The sequence below is a fragment of the Tamandua tetradactyla genome, chromosome 14 (assembly GCF_023851605.1).
Source record: "Tamandua tetradactyla isolate mTamTet1 chromosome 14, mTamTet1.pri, whole genome shotgun sequence".
Classification (NCBI taxonomy): Eukaryota; Metazoa; Chordata; class Mammalia; order Pilosa; family Myrmecophagidae; genus Tamandua; species Tamandua tetradactyla.
Genome location: NC_135340.1, coordinates 44,479,603 through 44,500,736, shown reverse-complemented (window position 1 = coordinate 44,500,736; position 21,134 = coordinate 44,479,603). Strand labels below are relative to the sequence as shown.

General features: G+C 34.7%; 2 protein-coding genes across 2 annotated transcripts; both read right to left on the bottom strand.

Moving 5' to 3' along the window:
* Positions 1-13,240: 13,240 nt before the first annotated feature.
* On the bottom strand, positions 13,241-14,215 carry LOC143655056 (olfactory receptor 4F4). The gene has a single exon (XM_077126607.1). The coding sequence runs from the start codon at positions 14,156-14,158 to the stop codon at positions 13,241-13,243; it is 918 nt and encodes a 305-aa protein (XP_076982722.1). The 5' UTR covers positions 14,159-14,215.
* A 4,851-nt stretch (positions 14,216-19,066) lies between these two features.
* Positions 19,067-20,003, bottom strand: LOC143655054 (olfactory receptor 4F6-like). The gene is given in 2 exon segments (XM_077126606.1): positions 19,067-19,349; positions 19,351-20,003. Coding segments are annotated over 2 exon segments (936 nt in total).
* Positions 20,004-21,134: the final 1,131 nt, after the last annotated feature.

Here is a 21,134-nt window from a genome sequence, read left to right as displayed (position 1 = left end):
TAGGTCTTGAAGACGTTTCCCTACATTTTCTTCTAGAATCTTTATGGTGCTACTTCTTACATTTAGGTGTTTAATCCACTTTGGGTTAATTTTTATGTAAGGTGTAAGATAGGGGTCTTCTTCCACTCTTTTGGCTACTGATATCCAGTTCTTCCATGCTTAATTATTGAAAAGACTACTTTGTCCTAGTTCAGAGGATTTGGGGGACTTTTCAGAAATCAGTTGGCCATAGATTTGGTGGTCTATTTCTGAACTCTCAATTCAATTCCATTGGGCATTGCTTCTATCTTTGTGCCAGTACCATGCTGTTTTGACCATTGTGGCTTTAAAATAGATTTTAAAGTCAGGGAATGTTAATTGCCCCACTTTGTTCTTCTTTTTAAGGTTGCTTTTAGCTTTTTGGATTTTTTTTTCCTTTCCAGATGAATTTGGTACTTAGCTTTCCCAAGTCTTCAAAGTAAACCTACTTTGGAATTTTGATTGGTACTGTGTTGAATCTGTAGATCAATTTGGGGAGAATTGGCATCTTAACTATATTTAGCCTTCCTATCAATGAGCAGAGAATGCCCTACCACCTATTAGATCTCCTTTTATTTCTTCTAGCCATGTTATGTAGTTTTCTGTGTACAAGACCTTTATGTCCTTAGTTATGGTCATTCCTAAGTACTGGATTCTTTAGTTGCTATTTTGAATGGAATTTTTTCCTTACCTGACTCCTCACCTAGATCATTGTTTGTGTATAGAAACGTTATTGATTTTTGCACATTAATTTTATATCCCTCCACCTTGCTGAATTTGTTTATTAGCTCAAGTAACCTTGCTGTAAATTTCTCAGGTTCTTCCAAGTATAGTATCATGTCACCTGCAAATAATGAGAATTTTACTTCTTGCTTTCCAATTTGGATGCTTTTTATTTCTTTGTCCTGCCTGATTGATCTAACTAGAACTTCTAGTACAATGTTGAATAATAATGGTGGCAGTGGGCATCCTTGTCTCATTCCTGTTCTTAGGGGAAAAGTTTTCAGTCACTCTCCATTAAGTATGATGCTGGCTATCGGTTTTTCATATATTCCCTTTTTCATACTGAGGTAATTACCTTTGATTCTTATCTTTTGGAGTGTTTTTATCAGGAAAGGATGTTGAATTTTGTTGAATGCTCTTTCAGCATTAATTGAGATAATCATGTGATTTTTCCCTTTTGATTTGTTAATGGGCTGTTTATATTAGTTGATTTTCTTGTATCAAACCAACCTTACATTCCTGGTATAAACCCAACGTGCTCATGGTAACTGTAGTTCTTTTAATGTGCTGTTATATTCGATTTGCTAATATTTTGTTCAGAATTTTTTCATCCATATTCATTAGGGATATTGGCCTGTAATTTTCCTTACATAAAGCATCTTTACCTGGTTCTGGTATTGAAATGATATTAAGTTCATACAATGAGTTAGGTAGAGTTCCTTATTCCTCAATTTTTTTGGAAACTTTGAGCAGTCTTGCTGTTAGTTCTTTTTGGAAAGTTTGATAAAATTCCCCTGTGAAGCCATCTGGCCCTCGGCTTTTATTTGTAGAAAGATTTTTGATGGCTGATTGAATCTCTTTACTTGTGTTTGACTTGTTGAGATCTTCTATTTCTTCCTGAGTCAGTGAAGTTTGTTTGTGTGTTTCCAGGAATTTGTCAATTTCAAGTAAATTGTCTAGCTTATTGGCATATAGTTGTTCATATGTAACATTCTAATCAGACTAAACGTCTGGATCCCCTTATCTTCATTATACCAGGGTATTTCTAGCATTTCTACCTCAGATAATGTCAGCCACATTTGGATCCCTGTTTCATTGAATCATCCAACAAACAGCCAAGGCCCTTTCTAACCCTTTGAGCTACAACATTGAGTGCAAAATCTTTGCTTAGTTGGTCCATATAAATAAAATCATGTTGATACAATTTTTTCCCTTCAACATTATCCCACACATTTAATATCCATTCTCAAACATATTATCCTGATTTTTGACTTTATATATTGGAAAAGTCATGCAGTTCCTTTGTAGTATAGCATATCTCCACATGGGTCACACTTTGTACCCAACCTTATAGTGCCTATAGAGAATTCAGTCTAGTAAAATGTCTTGAAGAAAAAAAGGGTGTTGTGGGTTTGTCATGAAAAGTAGCAGGAGTGTCTTTCAAGCCAGTTTCCTGAGTGTTCCATTTCATTTTCATCTGGTGAAATAGGATTAGTCACTCAAGACAGAGGAGTGAAGGTTCTTTTGCCAGGGGAGTTGGCTACAGGATTAGCAGGCACTGAAGTGGTAATCTCATCATGTGGAGGTTTGATGGCAGACTCCTCTGAGGAGACTGGAGGCCAGTAAGCTGTTTCCTCAAAGCCAGCTGGAGGTCAAGAAGATCTTTCCTCAAGACTATCCATTACAGGCTTACTAGCAAAGGCTCAGCAGATTCCAAGTGTCCTGGATCCCCATTGCCATCATTATAAAGCCATGTATCACCATCCCACTTTTCCAGATCTCATTCTTTTCCAATCAAAGCCCTAATTTTAACAGCAGACATGCTGCAAGGTTGAGATTTTAGTTTACATTGTAAATGTATTACTTACAAACTGAGGTTTTGTGTCCAGTTTTCAGAAATCTCAAGTCTGCAACCATAGAACATAATATTTATTTTCAGGGCACACATGGAAGCATTTACATAGTTCATATGGTGCTTTGAGTGCAAATTTGAAGCCTTCAACTCATTCTGTTCCCTCATCACTATGCCTAGCACATCTAACAACCAGCCATCATTATTATATCTCTTAATTCCACAAACTCGATAAAGGTGTCAAAAACATTCTCACCCTGAGCCTTGCCTTGTATAAGCTTATAATCAGCATAATCTAATGGTGATATTTTGAGCACCTTTTTTTGCCAACTTATGCTGTGGACTATCAGTGTTATCTTGATTATTCGAAATAGAGTCATTAGTGCCTCTGTGTCTAGTCAGAGTAGAAAACCAATAGTAAAAATCCATTTTTTAAAGTTTAATTTCTCAAGAACCACTGCTAATATCAAGCTGTGCTAGTCAGGGTTCTCTAGAGGAAAAGAACCAACAGCAGATACCTGTAAATATGAGATTTATAAAGGTATCTCACTGAACATTGGGAATGGAAAGTCCAAAACTAACAGGGCAGGTTGTGAAGCTTGGGGCTCTAGTGAAGGGTCTAGATGTGTTCTTGCTGGCTGAAGAAGTAGTGAAAGAGTCTGTTCTCTTCCTTAAAAGCCTTCAGCTGATTGGAATATTTCTTTCTGGGATACATGCCTTTGCAAATCACAGATGTAATCAACCACAGATACAGTCAACTGACTGACGCCTTAATACCCAACTTCCAGTTCAACAACTAGCCATGAAATATCCTTGCAGCAACAATCCGACCTCTACTTCCTGACCAGGCAACTGGGCATAATCACTTGGCAAAGTTGACATCATAGCCTAACCATCACAGCAGGCTTTTCAGGAAATTGAATGACAAAATGAAGCACATGAATATATGTGTTATGATTGTCCCAGAAGGAGAAGGGAAGGGAAAAGGACCAGAAAGACCAATAGAAGAAAGAATCACTTAAAATTTCACATCTCTTATTAAAGTCATATAATTACAGATTAAAGAAGTGCCATGTACCCCAACTAAATAGATTCAAATAGACCCACTCCAAGACACTTACTAATCAAATTGTCAAATGTCAGAGGCAGAACATTAATTTCAAAATAAGCAAGATAAAAACATTCCATCCCGTACAGGGGAAGCTCAATAAGACTGTGTGGATTTCTCAGCAGAAATCATGGATGTGAGGAGCCATTGGTATGATATATTTATGATTCTGATAGAGAAAAGCTGCCAACCAATAATTCTATATACAGCCAGACTGTCTTTCATAAAATGAGGGGGAGATTAAAATATTTGTAGACATACAGTCAGTGAAAAAAATTGTGTCTAAGTGACCTGCTTTACAAGAAATACTATAGGGAGCAGTACAGGTAGATAGGAAAAGACAAGAGAGTGAGATCTGGGGGATGGTGTAGAAATAAGGACAATCAGTAAAGGCATAAAGAGAAAAAAAATAGATATACCATATAAAATCCAAAGACAAAATGGGAGAATAAAGTATTGTCTTTACAGTAATAAAATTAAATGTTAATGGATTATACTCCCCAATGAAAAGACATAGATTGGCAGAACTGATTGAAAAATAGAACCTATCTATATGCTATCTACAGGAGAGTAATTTTAGACCCAAGGTCAAAAATAGGTTGAAAATGAAAGGTGGGGGATATTTCATGCATATAACAATAGAAAAGAACAGGGTCATCATACTAATACCTGACAAATTAGACTTCAAATGTAAAATAATTAAAAGTGACAAAGAAAGACACTATGCATTTTTTTACTTTTTTAATCCATCATTATTATTTTTTTGCATGGGCAGACACCGGGAAATGAACCTGGGTCCCTGGCATGGCAGGCAAGAATTCTGCCACTGAGCCACCATCACACTGCCCACACTATGTGCTGATAAAATGACAATTCAACAAGAAGACATAACAATCATAAATATGTACACACCGAACCAGACTGTTCCAAAATACATGTGGCAAATACTGACAACACTGAATGGAGTAGTAGACACCTCTCATACAATAGTTGGAGGCTCCAATTTCTTACTCACATCAATGGATTGAATATCTAGATAGAGGATCAATAAGGAAACAGAAATTTTAATAATGCAATATATGGACTAGACTAATAGATGTTTACAGTACATTACATCCCTCAACAGAAGGATACACATTGTTTTCAAGTGGTCATAGACCATTCTCAAGGATAAACTGTATGCTGGGTCACAAAGCAAGTCTCAATGAACTTAAAAGATTTAAAAATTAGAAATCTTATATAAATTATAACTCATATATATAAATTATACAAAATACTTTCTTGGATCATAATGGGATGAAGTTGGAAATAACTAACAGGCATAGTGTCATAAAATTCACAGATATATGGAGGCTAAACAACACCCTCTTAAACAACCAGTGGGTCAAGGGAGAAATGAGAGAAACCCATAAATATCTCAAGGCAAATGAAAATGAAAACACAGCATATCAAAATTTATGGGATGCAGCAAAGGCAGTGCTGAAAGGGAAATTTATTGCATTACATATCTATAAAAAATGAAAAAAGAGTAAAAATAGAGGAATTAACTCTTCACTTGGAAGAAGTAGTGAAAGAATAGCAAACTAACCCCAAAGCAAACAGAAGGAAAGAAATAACAAATATTAGAGGAGTATTAAATGAGATTGAGTGCACAAAAACAAAAGAGAATTAACAAAACCAGAAGTTGGTTATTTGAAAAAAATCAATAAAATTGATGGATCTTTAACCAGGCTGACACAGAGAGAGAGAGAGACAGAGAGAGAGAGAGAGGATGCAAATAAATAAAATCAGAATTGGAAGAGGGGACACAGCCACTGACCTCACAGAAATAAAGGAGATAATGAAAGGATATTATGAGCAACTATATGTTAAATAACTGGACATCATAGATGAAATAGATAACTTCCTACAAGGCATGAACAAACAACATTGCTGAAAAGAAATAGATGACCTCAACAAATCAATCACAAGTAAAATGATTGAATCAATCATCAAGAATTTCCCCCAAAAGAAAAGCCCAGGACTAGAAGGCATCACATTGGTATTCTACCAGGTATTCAATAAAGAATTATTACCAATTCTGCTCAAACGCTTCAAAAATTTGAAGAGGGAAAGCTACCTAACTCACTCTTTGAAGACAATATCACCCTAATACAAAGCCAGACAAGCATACTACAAGAAAAGAAAATTACAGACCAATCTTTTAAACGAATATAGATACAAAAATCCTTAAAAAAAATACTTGCAAATTGATTCCAACAGCATATTAAAAGAATTATACACCATGACAAAGTGGGATTTCTTCCAGGTATAAAAAAGTGTTTCAACACAAAAAAAATCAATGAATGTAATGCACTATATCAATAAGTCAAAGAGGAAAAGCCACATAATCATCTTGATTGACGCAGAAAAGGCAGTTGACAAAATTCAACATCCTTTCTTGATGGAAATATTTCAAAGGATAGGAAAAGAAAGGAATAGATAAAAAAAAAAACCCACAGCTAACATCATCCTCAATGGGAAAAGACTGAAAGCTTTCTCCCTAAGATAACAAGGAACAAGATAGGGATGTCCACTGCATGAAAACAATAGAGAGACTCAGCATTGTGCTGGAGGTTTTAGCCACAGCAATTAGACAAGAAAAAAAAAATAAGAGACATCCAAATTATAAAGCAAAAGTAAAACTCTCACTATTTGCAGATGACATGCTACTATTTGTGGAAAAACCCCAAAACTACAGGAAAACTACTACAGCTAATAAATGAGTACAGCAAAGTGACAGGGTACCAGATCAGCCACCAAAAAATCAGTACTCTTAGTATACACTAGTGATGAGCAATCTGAGGAAGAAATCAAGAAAAAAACTCCATTTACAATGGCAACCACAAGAAGAAAATATTTAGGGATAAATTTAATTAAGGATACAAAAGATGTATAGATAGAAAACTGCAAAAAATGCTAAGAGAAATCAAAGACCTAAATAAATGAAGGGGATACAGTGTTCATGGACTGGAAGACAAAATATAGTTAGGATGTCAATTCTACTCAAATTTACTTATAGATTCAATGAAGCACCAATTAAAATTTCAACAACTTACTTTGCAGAAAAAGAAAAACCAATAATCAAACTTATTTGGAGGAGCAGTGTGCCCCGAATAGCTAAAAATATTTTGAGAAAGAAAAATGAAGTGGGAGGTCTCATACTACCCGATTTTAAAGCATACTGTGAAGCTATTGCTGTTAAAAGAGCATGGTACTTGCATAAAGATAGATATACAGATATACTAACCAATGGTACCAAATCAAGTGTTCAGAAATAGACGCTTTCATTTAAGGACAATTGATCTTTGATTAAGCAGTCAAGCCAATGCACCTGGGACAGAACAGCATCTTCAATAAATGGTGTTTGGAGAACTGGACATCCATATGCAAAAGAATAAAAGAGGATCCATATCTCAAACCCTACACATTTACTGAAAATGGATCAAAGGCCTAAGCATTAGCGTTAAGACCATAAAATTTTAGAAGAAAATGTAGAGAAATATCTCATAAAATTTGCAATAGGAGGGGATTTCTTCACCTTACACCCAATGCATGAACAATGAAAAAAGAAATAGATAAATAGGTTCTCCTGAGAGTTGAAGATTTTTGTGCATCAAAGGACTTTTTCAGAAAAGTAAAAAGGCAGCCTATGCAATGGGAGAGAATATTTGGACATATTAGATAAGGTTTTAGTATCCAGAATATATTAAGAGATTCTTCAACTCAACAACAAAAAAACAAACTACCCAAAATTAAAAATGGACAACACTATAGTAATATTAGATAAAATAAATTCTTGAAATAAATTAAAAATGGGCAATAGACATAAACAGACACTTTTCAGAAGAGAAAATACAAATAGTAAAAGTCATGAAAAGATGCTCAACTTCAATGGCTATTAGGGAAATGCAAATCAAAAGGACTAGTAGATATCATCTCACACCCACTATAATGGCCATTTTAAGAAAAAACAGAAAAAGACAACTACTGGAGAGGATGTGGAGAAATAGGCACATAAGAAATATCCACTATTGGTGGGAACGTGAAATGCTACAACCTCTCTAGGAGGCAGTTTGGTGATTCCTCAGAAAGGAAAGTTTAAAATTGCCATATGATCCAGAAATCTCATTACTAGGTATATATCAGAGGAACTGAAGGTAAGGACACAAATGGACATTTGCACTCCATTGTTCATAGAAGCATTATTTATGATTCCCAAGAGATGGAAACTGCCCAAATGTCCATCAACAGATGAGTGGTTAAACAAGCTATGGTATATACAGGCAATGAAATATTATGCAACTCTAAGACAAAATAAAGTCAGGAAGCATCTAAGAGCATGGATAAACCTTGAGGATATCATGCTGAGTGAAATTAGTCAGAAACAAAAGGACAAATACTGTATGGTCTCACTAATATGCATTAACATTAATGAGTGAACTTTGAGACTTAAGGTTAAGAACACAGGTTATCAGAAAAAAAAGAACACAGGTTTTCAGGAGATAGAAATAGGGTGGGGATTGGGCATATAATGCTGAAGGAATATGTATTGTGCAAAAGGTTGACTATAAAAATTCAGAAGTGGATAGCACAATAATATCTGATGGTAGTACACCAATATAGGTATACCAGTGGAGCTGAATCTGGGTATGGTTGAGGAAAAAATGCTGCAGACATGTATGAAACCAGAAAGAAAGATAGAGGATAAAGGCTGAGACAGTATAATTTAGGAATGCCTAGAATGGGCAATAATGTGAGTAAATGTACATATATAAAAACATTTTTGCATGTGGGAGAAAAAATGAATGTCAACAATGCAAGGTGTTGAAAATGGGATGGTATATAAGAAAAAGTATAATCAATACAAATTAGGGTCTATAGTCAATGGTAGCATTGTGATATGCAGCCACTGAATGTAACAAAGGCATGATGGCAAAACTAAATGTCAGCAAGTGAGGGTACTGGGGAAGGATATGGATTTGTGGAGGAAAAGAAAATGTCTTCATATAGATTATGGTGGCAAAGCATGTCTACTTACTTAAGTTGGATTGTATGATGTGTGAATAAAATGAATAGAGGGAGGGTGTTGCAACAGTCGCTCAGTGACATAATTCTTGCCTGCCATATGGGAGACCCAGGTTTGATTCCCAGAGCCTGTCTTTCCAAAAGAAAAAAGAAAAAACAAACAGACAAAAAAACAAATAAACAGAGAAAAACAAGTGCTAGAGAAAATGTGGAAAAAGAGATGTACCCATTCACTGTTGGTAGCCCCCCTGGAGTGCAGCATGGTGGTTCCACAGGAGACTAGAAGTAAGGTTGCCATATAATGCTGCAGCCCTGTTGCTAGGTATACGCTTGGAGAATCTGAGAGTGGGGCCATGAATGGATATTTACACAGTGGTGTTTATGGTGGCAGTGCTGGTGATTTACAACACTGTAAATCTGATGGAGGTATCATAAGGGTACAATGACAGGGGGAAGGAAGTGGGAACTGTGGTGTATACGTACAACAGGCTACTGAAATAGTGCAATAAGGAATGAAGTTGTGAGGCATGCAGCCAGGTGAATGAAACTTAAGGACAGTATGTTGAATGAAATGTCAGAAACAAAAAGAACAACATTATCATTCATCAATCATATGGACTAACTATAATGTACAAACTTGGAGAATTGAAGTCGAGAGCCTGGGTTATCAGGTTAGGAACTATTGTAAAGGGTCCTAGATTGTACGCTCTTACAGCTGTCACATTTATTCTGGGGTTGTAACTGTCATGTCTAAATAATGAGATACTGAGCTATTTGAGTATAAACTCTGAAACTTCGGGTATGTACATGACACCTGAGACTCCGAGTTAGAACATTGGAGATATGAAAGTCAGCATTACCCCCATATAGCAACTGTTAAAAAAGTTGAAAAAGTGATTAGTCTTCTGCTAGAGATATGCATGAAGCAGATTTGGATAGGACTAAGGTAATACAGGGTAAAAGCTGATATTTTCCATATTTTAAAACTTCAACTTCTGTGTGAGACAAAAGGAAGAGATGTTTATTTTGTGCAAACTTTATATTTGGGTAGCATTTTATCTAATTTTGTTTGCATGATCAGTTTATTTGAACACCATAATTACATGATATCCTGTTGGTTTGTACCAGTTAGTGTGATGCTGCAATATAATGCCAGAGTAATTTGGGCAGAGAATAAAAAAGTATTTGCTGACTCCTCTTGGGGGACTGGGGAGAAAGGAGGAAATATTCTGGGAAATTCCTGATATTCTCACAACCAGTGGGGACATCCAATTCAATAAGTCTCAGCCTATTGAATTAGGGGTGAATTCAACTTCTGTGAATTTTATTCCTGCAAAGGAGAAGCTAAGCTTACTTATAATTATACCCAAGTGTCACCCCCAGAGAACCTCTTTGCTTGCTTAGATGTGGCATCTCTTTCTAAGCCTACATGACTCCCAGGGGTATAAATCTCCCTGGCAACGTGGGATAGGATCCCTATGATGATCCGGGACCCAGTATCATGGGATTGAGAGAGACTTTTGACCAAAAAGGGGAAGAGAGAAATGAGACAAAATAAATTTTCTATGATTGAGAGATTTCAGTGTCAAGAGGTTATCCTGGAGGCTATTTTTATGCATTATATAGTAATCCCTTTTTAGTTTATGGTGTATTGGACTGGCTGGAAGGAAGTACCTGAAATTGTTGAGCTGTGTTTTAGTAGTCTTGATTCTTGAAGAAAACTGTACAGCTATATAGTTTTATGATGTGACCATGTGATTGTGAAAGACTTGTGTCTGATGCTCCTTTTATCCAGGGAATGGACAGATGAGTAAAAAAATCAGGATAAAAAATAAATAAATAATAGGGTGCATAGGTGGTTCAGTGGTAGAATGCTAGCCTTTCATGTGGGAGATCCGGGTTCAGTTCCCAGACCATGAATCAAAAATAAATAAATAAATAAATAAATAAATAAATAAATAAATAATAAGGGGAGATAATAGGTAAAAATTGGGTAGAATGAAATACTAGTGGTCAATGAGAGGGAAGGTAAGGGGGATGGGATGCATGAGGTTTTTCTTTTTTCTTTTTATTTCTTTTTCTGCAGTGATGCAAATGTTCTAAAAATTAATGTGGTGAAGAATACATAACTATGTGATGATGTTGTGAGCCACTGATTGTATACCATGCATGGACTGTGTGTGTGTGAAGATTTCTCAATAAAAATATTTCCAAAAGTTAATAGCATGTTAATTTTTTTTGGTAGGGTCAAGAGTGTCAAGAGATTGTGCCATTTTTTTATTCACATCAACAATCAGCAATGCATGGGCGTGCTTACTTCTGTACACCTTCATCATCAGACTGTATTACCAAATATTGAAAGTTTTGTTAATGTGATAGGTCAGAACTGTTTCAGTATAGTTTTACATTGCTTATCTGTTAACATGGGACAGCCCAAACATTTTTCATCTATTTAAGGATCATTTGCATCATCTCCTTATTTATAAACTATTAGTTCATATATTTTGCCCATTTCTTAATTATCATGTTGGTCTCTTTCATGTAAAACTTTGGAAGTTCTCTACATATTCGGGCTCTTAATCTTTGAAAAGTGAATTGTAAATGCTCTCTCATAGCGTTTCATTTATCTTTTTACTTTTCTAATGGGCTTAACATGAATTTAATGACATTAACTTTCTGAAGACAATGTTTTCAATCTTTACCACATCTATGGATTACAGAGAAATTAACTCATGTTTGACTTTAACATTTGTTTAGTTTTTGTTTATAGTTATATCTTAAAGTCATTTAGAATCCTACTCTAATCAGAATGGGAAACAGATTCAATATATCCTTTCATATATTGGTAGGCGATAATTCCACCATCACATTTATAGATTTTTCCTTTTCCTTTGGTGTGTGATAATGTCATTATCACATACTTGTTTTCTTCTGTGTTTTTAACCTACTTCAGAATTTTATAGTTTCTTTTTCTTTCTGGATTAAACATAATTTAACCCTTTTATCATCTGAGCTTTCTATCTTCATTAATTCAAGCCATGCTTTGAATTAATGCTCTTTAATCAGAATATTTAATCCTCCTTTTTTTCTTGGTTCATAGCTTTTCCCTGGAGAGAGGAGATATTTCTCAGAATCACTTGTCAAGATGTTTTTCAACTTGTATTTCCCTTTATGCTTATCCTGAATTTTTCGTATGCTTTCCTAGGATGGGATAGAGTGTGAATGCAAAAGTACACAGTTGCAAAAAACAAAACAAAAAAAGCACACAGTTGCACATAAATATACACACTTCCCCTTGCATCTTTGACACCCTGAATGAGCATCTGTTAATGATTGGAATGTGTCATAGTTCTCTGGTATATTGGCACAAAAAAGAAAAAGTGGAGAACTTTTATCTCTGTTGTTATATGTGATTTATATATCAGCATCATCAACTACTATTTCTTGAGAACTAGAAAAATGCCACAAAATGTGCTTTGTGATTTATATCTATTAACCTCATCCCCAACCCCACAAATAACCTATGTGATAGTTATTATTATTACCCTTTTAAAGATGTGGGAACGGAAGCATGGGAAAGTTAAATGTTGTGTTCGATATCATGATTACTAAGGAAGAAGTTGAATTGCTCCCCCAAATCTTTCTGAATTCAAAGATTGTTCTCTTAAAATCTAATCATGGAGGGTGGGCCACGGTGGCTCATCAGGAAGAGTTCTCACCTGCCATGCTGGAGACCCATGTTCAATTCCAGGTGCTTGCCCATGCAAAAAAAAGAAAGAAAGAAAGAAAAATCTAACCATGGGAAATACATGGATGGATCTGAATGACTTACTTTGGGCCCACATTTTAAGAGACTGGTTCCCTCTAAATAACTTTTACTGCTTATGAGCCATTGCCATATATCATGAGAGATCAAGTGCCTGCCAGACAAATTTCATGTTGGCAGGCTCCAAATGCCTGTCATTCTTAGGAATTATGTAATAAGAAGTGAACTACAGTAAAATGTTACATTGGAAGAAATTTTTTTTAAAACTTCTTATTATTAAGTAAAATTTTTGAGCTAGGCAGGAATGAATTTCTTCCTTGATGTTTTTAGGTCAAATGAGCAACACACATGTTTAAAAGGTGTTATAAGCCAGGCACATTTCTCTCCATCCCTCTAATAGCCTCAGGACCATTCAGGAAGACAGGCTGCTCAAACTCTAATGTGTTTAAGCCTTTCATAGTGCTGGCAATTAGGTGAGATGATATTTTGAAAGCACAGTATTAGATTTGCATCTTTAACAAAAATACAAAGGACAAATTTCTTTGAGGATAAATGGAAGCAGTGTATGTGAATTCCTAAGTGACATGAAGATTCCTAAGTGACATAGAAGTAAAGTGTGCAAATTTTATGACCTTTAGTAAGTAATTTATCAACTTTACTAAATATTATGTTTTTATCTCAGATTAGTCTTATGGTTACAGAAGGCCTAGAGCTTTACACTAGACTTCATATTCCATTTTCTCAGTCGCCTCATTGCAGCCTTCATATCTTTGTTCCGCAGTGTGTATATAATTGGGTTCAAGAGAGGAGTGACCACAGAATAAAATACAGCAAGGAATTTATCTAATGACTTGATAGGGAATGGCCAGGCATAAATGAAGACACATGGTCCAAAGAACAAAAGAACTACTGTGATATGGGCAGTCAAAGTGGACAGAGCCCTGGATGATGTGTGTGAAGGACGACGCTGGATGGTCACTAGGATGATAGTGTAGGAGGTGATTAGGAGCACAAAAGAACACACAGTAAGCATGCCACTGTTAGCGATGACCATGATATCCAATCTGTAGGTGTCTGTGCAGGCAAGTTTGATGACCCTAGGTAGGTCACAATAGAAGCTGTCGACCTCATTTGGGCCACAGAAGGGTAGATTCACTGCAAAGGCCAACTGGCTCACTGAGTGGAAGAAACCAATTCCCCATGAAGCAGCCACAATACCAACACATACGTTGCTGCACATAATTGTGGTGTAGTGCAGGGGCTTGCAGATTGCTATATATCTGTCAAAGGCCATGGCTATGAGGATCACCAACTCACCTCCACCAAAAAGGTGAAGGAGAAATATCTGAGCAAGGCAGCCTTTAAAAGAGATGACTTTGTGCTTACTGAGAAAGTCAGCAATCATTTTGGGGGCTGTGACTGAAGATAGACACAGATCAATGAGTGAGAGGTTCGCAAGCAGGAAATACATTGGGGAATGAAGATGGGAGTCAGAAGTCACAGTTATAACAATAAGAAGGTTTCCAAACACAATTCCTATATAGAACACAAAAAAGAACACAAATAGGAAAATCTGGAGCTCCTGAGAATTGGAAAGTCCTAGAAAAATGAATTCAGTGACCATGGAGTAATTTGCTTCACTTATTGACTTATTCCAGGAAGTAGCCTCTGTAGATACCTTGGAGAGGAGAATGAAAAGGAAGTCAGAATTTTTATATTTAAATTTAAAGTCTCATTTTGTATCATTCTGTTCATGCTTGCAATGATTTTTCTGTGGTTTATTACGTAAAGGCTCTCAAAATGCACACGATCTAAAATCTCTATTTTATCCAGCACTACTACCCTGCTTCTGCTCATAGTCTGTTATCCACATCTCTTCAGGGTCTCTATGAGTGCTAGATTTATTCCTAAAACGTCTTTCTTATGCTACCCTCCATGGTGGTTTCAGTGTTTATCACCAATGTTATATATTTCCTTTCTCTCTGAACTTCAAAACAGTTTATTACAGAAGTAATAGTTAATTAGCTCTTAAATATACAAAACCGTACTATCTTCTGTAAGTCTTGTCTTATCTTAAATCTTTATCTTAAATAAATAGAGTTTATTTGAGCATGAGATTTCACAATTAAAAAAATGTTTTTAAGATGTGCATTTTTGAAAAATTATTCTTAGTGGTATGGTAGTCTAATGCAATGATTTTGTGTATAGCTGTGGAAACTTCCTCTCCATCAAAATAAAATAAATATTCATTCACAGTATCACTGTGAGGCAACATAGTATATAGGTTTTGTTTGTTGTCTGAGAACCTTGTATACCTTATTTTTCTTCTTTAAGACATTTTCCCATTTTGTTAAATACTATATCAATTTCTTATGGTTATTATTAATTTCAAATGAGGTATGGAATGTAAAATATTTTGCATAGAATTATATATTCAGTAAGCATTAAAGAGATTTAGATAATTGTTAGAAGTAATATTTAGCACCTTCTGATTCATATAGAAACTTGGCTTTCCATTAATCATTTTCACATTTCACTTATATGCTAACGATGACACCAAGATGAGGTAAATGAACTTGCCTCCCGTTTTCTTCTATTTTTCTGTCTTTAAAATATGAACAATGGATTGAGAGTTCTCATAATCTCCATTAATTTAACATTTTAATGGAGGGGGTGTGTAAGGATACAACCTCAAAGAAATTTTCCATCAGAAGCTTTGAGAGAAACATAAAATTCTAACACAGATCTAGAGGTTGAGCCTTAAGAAGCATTTAAGTTTCAGAGGATTCTAAAAGAGAAGCTAAGAATCATATGATCTTATATAGAGTATGGAATTTTTCACTATTATTTAGTAATAATAATATTGAGGGAAAAAAGTAATGCAAAAATAAAATGAAAGAGGAAATATAGAAATAAAATTTACAAAATTGAGATTAATAAAGTGAGACAGAGGAAAAGGGTATAAGGAAATCAAGATGGAGTGAGAAAAAAATGAGAAAATGCCATAAAGTTTGCCTAGGAGAAGGTGTGAAGGGTTTAGTAGCAGATAAAATTGGAAAGCATTCTGGAATGCATACTAAAAGATTCATACTTATTATGAAATCAATGAGGAACAATTGAAGAATTAGGAAATTTTTTAATAAAAACTCTGGCCTCACTGTAAATTAGAATATAGTGAGATTGGAAGTAAAGCTAATGCATTAATTTAAGCGTAAGAAGAGCTAATAAGCTGCTAGTTGTGCTTGTGTGAGCTAGGAAAGAGGTAAGGAAGATTTGTGAAGGCCCATCAAACATGGTTCACAAGTGCACTTGTGTGCTAGGTGGCCTACCTTCAAAAGTCCTGGGTTTATCTACTATGGAGCTGGATGACCTTGGGAAAGTTACTTAACTGCTCTAAATTATTGCCACATCTAGAAAAAAAAGAGTGATAATACACCACCTTATAGGAGTTTTGTGAAGATTGAATGTGAACATGGATATAAAATTTCTTGCACGTGGAAAATGATCAATATATAATTGTCAAGAAAATTGTCGACAGGATTCAGTAGATAAAAAGAAGGCAATTTCAGGGCTTTTATCCTGAGTAATTGAGAGCATTGTGATGGCTTTACCTCTGATAACAATTATAATGAACACTAAAATAGCAATATGTAATACACAGAATACTTTTAGGAAAAGGGATGTATTTGGAAGGAGGGAGAGGATGCTAACTGTTTTTTAGACATGTAGAGCATGTTGGGGTGTCCTTATAGGTTGCTTCTACTAGGTGAGATCCTGAAAAGCATGTTGAACATGAGTTGTAAAAGCCATTTCAGCTGTGTGTAGAGAAGAGATAATAAGACACTTTTTCAAAAGGTTTTGCAGTGAGGTGAGGTGGAAATGGAATGGTATCCTGAAAGGGAAGCACAACCACAGGAATATTCAGGCAAGGTTTAGGAGTGTACGGGCAAATATGATGCAAAAGTGAGAACTGGAATTGATGGGACAGAAGTTTACTTTGCCAGATATTTTGGAAGAATAATAGTATTCCTTCATTTTTTTTCCTTATCCTTTCTTTACTGTCCTCAATTTATTTCAAGCCTTTGGAAATTTCATTTTTCTCCTCATTACCCTGAATCTTATTCCTTCCCCCTACCTATTCAAGCTCCACATTACTGTTTCCAAAATTCTTAAAAATTTGGTGGTTCCTAATTAATAAATTAATGACAAGAAATCTGTTAGTACAAGTCACAGCACTCATTTTACTTCCTTACTGTTACACACAGTAATAAATATAATCATATTAGTCATTAACAATAAAAAGGAAGGTGTTCCTATTGTGAGATAATTTCTACCATGACTAATTTGTTGGGATGTTTGTTAGAATGCTGTCTGATTTTAGAGATTTAATTTTGTGACATCATTCAATTCACTAAGTAAGGACAAACTTGATTGTCACATTTGCACAGGAAATTTACCAAGGATAATTGTTTTACCAAGGTTTCTGGCATGCAGCTGGAAAGATTTTCGACCATGGTACAAAGTAAGAATTCTGGAATATTATTCCACAGCAAAAGGAATTTCTCTCTCATTTAGTTCAAACATCTAATCTTATGAATGTATGCTGCTGAGGGGATAGTGATGGCATGGGATCCTGGGCCACAGAAGACACTTTACTACTATAATCATATCGAAATCATCTCTGATTCCTCAAAATGATATAAGAAAATGAATTGCATCAATTTCAAGTTAAACATTACATTTAGGCTCATTGAAAGGAGTTCTTCGGAATCTTACAAACTGTTGGTAACAACTATGAAGATCCAGACACAATTAAACAAGAAAATCCTTCCCCATGCACTAGATTAATCTTGGAGTTTGACTATTAAGATGGTATATATATTTTTCCCTAAACATCTTTATCCCTAATTAAAGAAAAACACTGTCATTTGTTTCACTGAGATTGAAGTCTGGAGACTTGCCATCTAACAGAAATTCACTGTGTGAGTTTGGGCATGCTGTTCAAAATCTTTAGACCTCATTTTCCTTATTTTACAAATCAGTTCATTGGATCTAAACCTTGCAAAATACCCACAACTCTATGAATTCCATCTTTTTATGAAAGAAATGTCCTGATCAGGTTTCACTGAAGCTTCAGGAATGAGGGAAGTAGTTAAGCATAAGAACACTAGATTTGGGGGAAGATGGTGATAAGACCCCACAAATGGAAAGGAAAGAATAAATTAACCCAGAAGATTCAGGAGAAGGATTTGGCAATTGTTTCCAGTGTAATACTTATAACAAGGATTAGTCTTCCTAACGTTATTCATACTAACTCTTCGAAGTAAGCCATCTTCACAGGGTCCTTCCATTTTTCCTGAAGGTAAACATGTGATTGGATTCTGCACAATCAACTCCTATGAGAAACATCTCATTGCCAATAAAATGCTGCAACTTGGTTCCTTCTGGTAATATATTCTGGTATATATTCTGGTAATATATTCTGGTAATATTATTCAGTTTCATCATTTTACCTACCTCCTTCATAACTGGAAGAGACTACAGTGATTTTCAGAGCAAAGGAGAATCAGCTATCCCTGTTTGAACTCTCTTGTAGCATAAAATTTTGAAGTGAATACAATCTATATGAAATGTCCTTACTAGCAAGGACTCTTAGAAATTACAAGCCCTTTATGAAAGTGATTGGAGGCAGGAAAAGAGATCTGGGAATAGTCAGCCTGAGCTTGACTCTTATAGTCTCAGAAGTTTTCCCTTGGCCATTGGATAAAGCACAAACTCTTCTTGAAGGGCTATTGCTGCAATTTCTTAGTTCACTTAGACATTTTTACTCCCTCACTGAGTCTAAAGATGATTTTTTAAAGAATCTAAATTGGGTGCCTTTCTCTAGGAAATTAGTCCCTTCAAATACTTTTAGAATTGCACATGATCTTTTACGGTGAACTAGCCACTCCCTTAATGCCTTGTTGAAATGTTTTAAGGAAGACTGCAAAGGCAATGGAATTGTCCTTTTGAAAAAATGAAACAAAGTCAAATTTTGCAAAATGCAAAATACTAGAGTCTATTCCTAAAATATTGTACAAAATGGAATGATAGGTCAAAGAGTGAAAACATACTTCAGATTTGTAACATAGTGTTGATCTTCCTATTTATCTAACAGCTAAGATGAGAATTGTATTTTCCTTGATTTTAATGTCTGATGGTTTATATAAACCCTTATTTTATCCATAGGATTCACATAATTTCATAAGAAAGATTTAGCAATTTCCAGAGATGCTAATGTAGTCATTTCTGGTGAAGTACAACTCACTTATGTTTGTAGGTTAGATACAAATATATAATACTTTATTTTTATGATTAATAAGAATTGTTGCAACACCATCTGAAATGGAATTGTTAGATTCAATGCCTCCTTTTCTGCAGATTTCTCAGTCTTTCAAGGCAATAATGAAAAAGCATCCCACAGTGTTCACACTGATCTCGGTGGTCTTGATGGTCCATGGAATTCACCTTGTGCTCTTATCAATGAAATTCATTACGTCATGTTTCTAGAACTTACAACCTGTTGACTCATTCTTTTCATTGCCACCTTCATATCTTTGTTCCTTAAAGTATATATGACAGGATTTAAGAATGAGGTGACAGCAAAGTCCACAATGGCAAAAAATGTATCCAGTGATTTAGTTGGGAAAGGCCATATGTAGAGAAAAATGCAAGGGGAAAAAAATAACACCACTACAGTGATGTGTGCTGACAAAGTAAAGAATGCTTTGGATAGATCATTTGAAGAATGTTGTCGAACAGTAACTAGGATAAAGATATGATACCACTAAGAAAAAGAAGGTGCCTATAGAAATAAACCCACTGTTGGCGGTGATCACAAATTCTAGCTTATAAGTGTCCATGCATGCAAGTTTCATAACCCGAGGAAAATCACAATAAAAGCTTCCCACATTGTTAGGGCCACAGAAGGGTAAGTTTGTAACAAAAACAAACCGAAATACAGCATGAATCACCCCAATGATCCAAGCAACCATTATGAAAAGCCAGCACATTCTGGGATTTATAATAGTTAGATAATGGAGAGGTTTGCATATCGCTGTGTACCTGTCATATGCCATTGCTATGAGCAGCACCATCTCAACTCCTCCCATGACATGGATAAAGAACATCTGTATCATGCAATTATAGAAAGAAATAACTTTACAATCACTGAGAAGATCAAAGATCATCCTAGGAACTGTGGTAGATGAAAGGCCCAGGTCAATGAAAGATAGATTGGCCAGGAGAATATACATGGGAGAGTGTAAGTGAGGATCAAAAATCACTATGACCATAATTAAGAGGTTTCGCAGGATAATTCCCATATAGAATAAACAGAATAAGAATGAAAGTAAAAACTGTATTCCCAAGGATTGTGCAAGTCCCATTAATATAAACTCAGTCACTACAGAGCCATTTACTTGGTCCATTGAATCATAAAGAAGGGAAGACTCTGAAGTGACCTAAAAGCAAAATAGAAGGAATCAAATTAAGGACACTGACAATAAGTTTGCTGACACTGATAAATTATTAACAAACTTCTACTTAATTGATAATAGACTATTTACAAAACAATGGCATCAGGTACAAAAGATTAATGTAACATGGTCAAAGCTATACATATGCTTTATATGCTCTCAGTTTTTTCAAATATATGAACAAATAAGGCAACTTAAGAAGTTATCAAAATATGCATACAATAAAGTAATTCAGGTTAAAGAAGGGAATGAAGATTAAAAAGGAAATAAATGAATATGGTATCTTAGAAAATTGGAAGATTTTATAAGGACATAAAATGAGTGTTTATAAAAATGAAAACATAAGCAAATTTTAAAAATTATAATCAAGAAAAAATTGGAAGCTAGAACAGTAAAGCACAATAATAATTAAGGCATCTAAAGTTTGATTCTTATATGTGCTTAAAAATTATCAACCCTAAGCAATATATGAATTATACTTGAATTTGAAAAGCTATAGAAACATAAAAGGTATATAATCATACTATAATCAAAACAACAAATAACAAAATCTAAGATTTAAGAGATTGACAACTGATATGAAGAGTATTTAGAAATGTAAACAAAATGTGTGGTAATTTCCTTAGAAATCAAGGAAATAAAAAATGTGATGCTATTATATTAAATTAGAAGAATGCTTAAAATTTATCAAAACTGGCAAAAGTTCAGTGAAATAGTTTAATAAATTGAAATAGGATATAACTGATAAAAACGTTAAAGAAAATATGAAATTATACTTTAAAAATCTTTATACCTTTTTGCAGAATAATACTTTTGAAATTCTATTTGTACAGAAATTTACAACTCAAAATGTTATTCACACTTTTCTTATAGTGGAAAAACTTGATTGTATTTTAATATATATGATAGAATTTAATACAATCATTAAAATAAGCTGGTATGGAGATTTTTCATTTTAATTAAGTTCTATAAAAGGTAACAAGTTTTACATTTGTAAAATTTTAAATGACAGTGATTGTTTTTAATCTCCCCTAGATTTTGAAATATCTTTCATTTCATATATAATTTCTACGTTTAGATAAT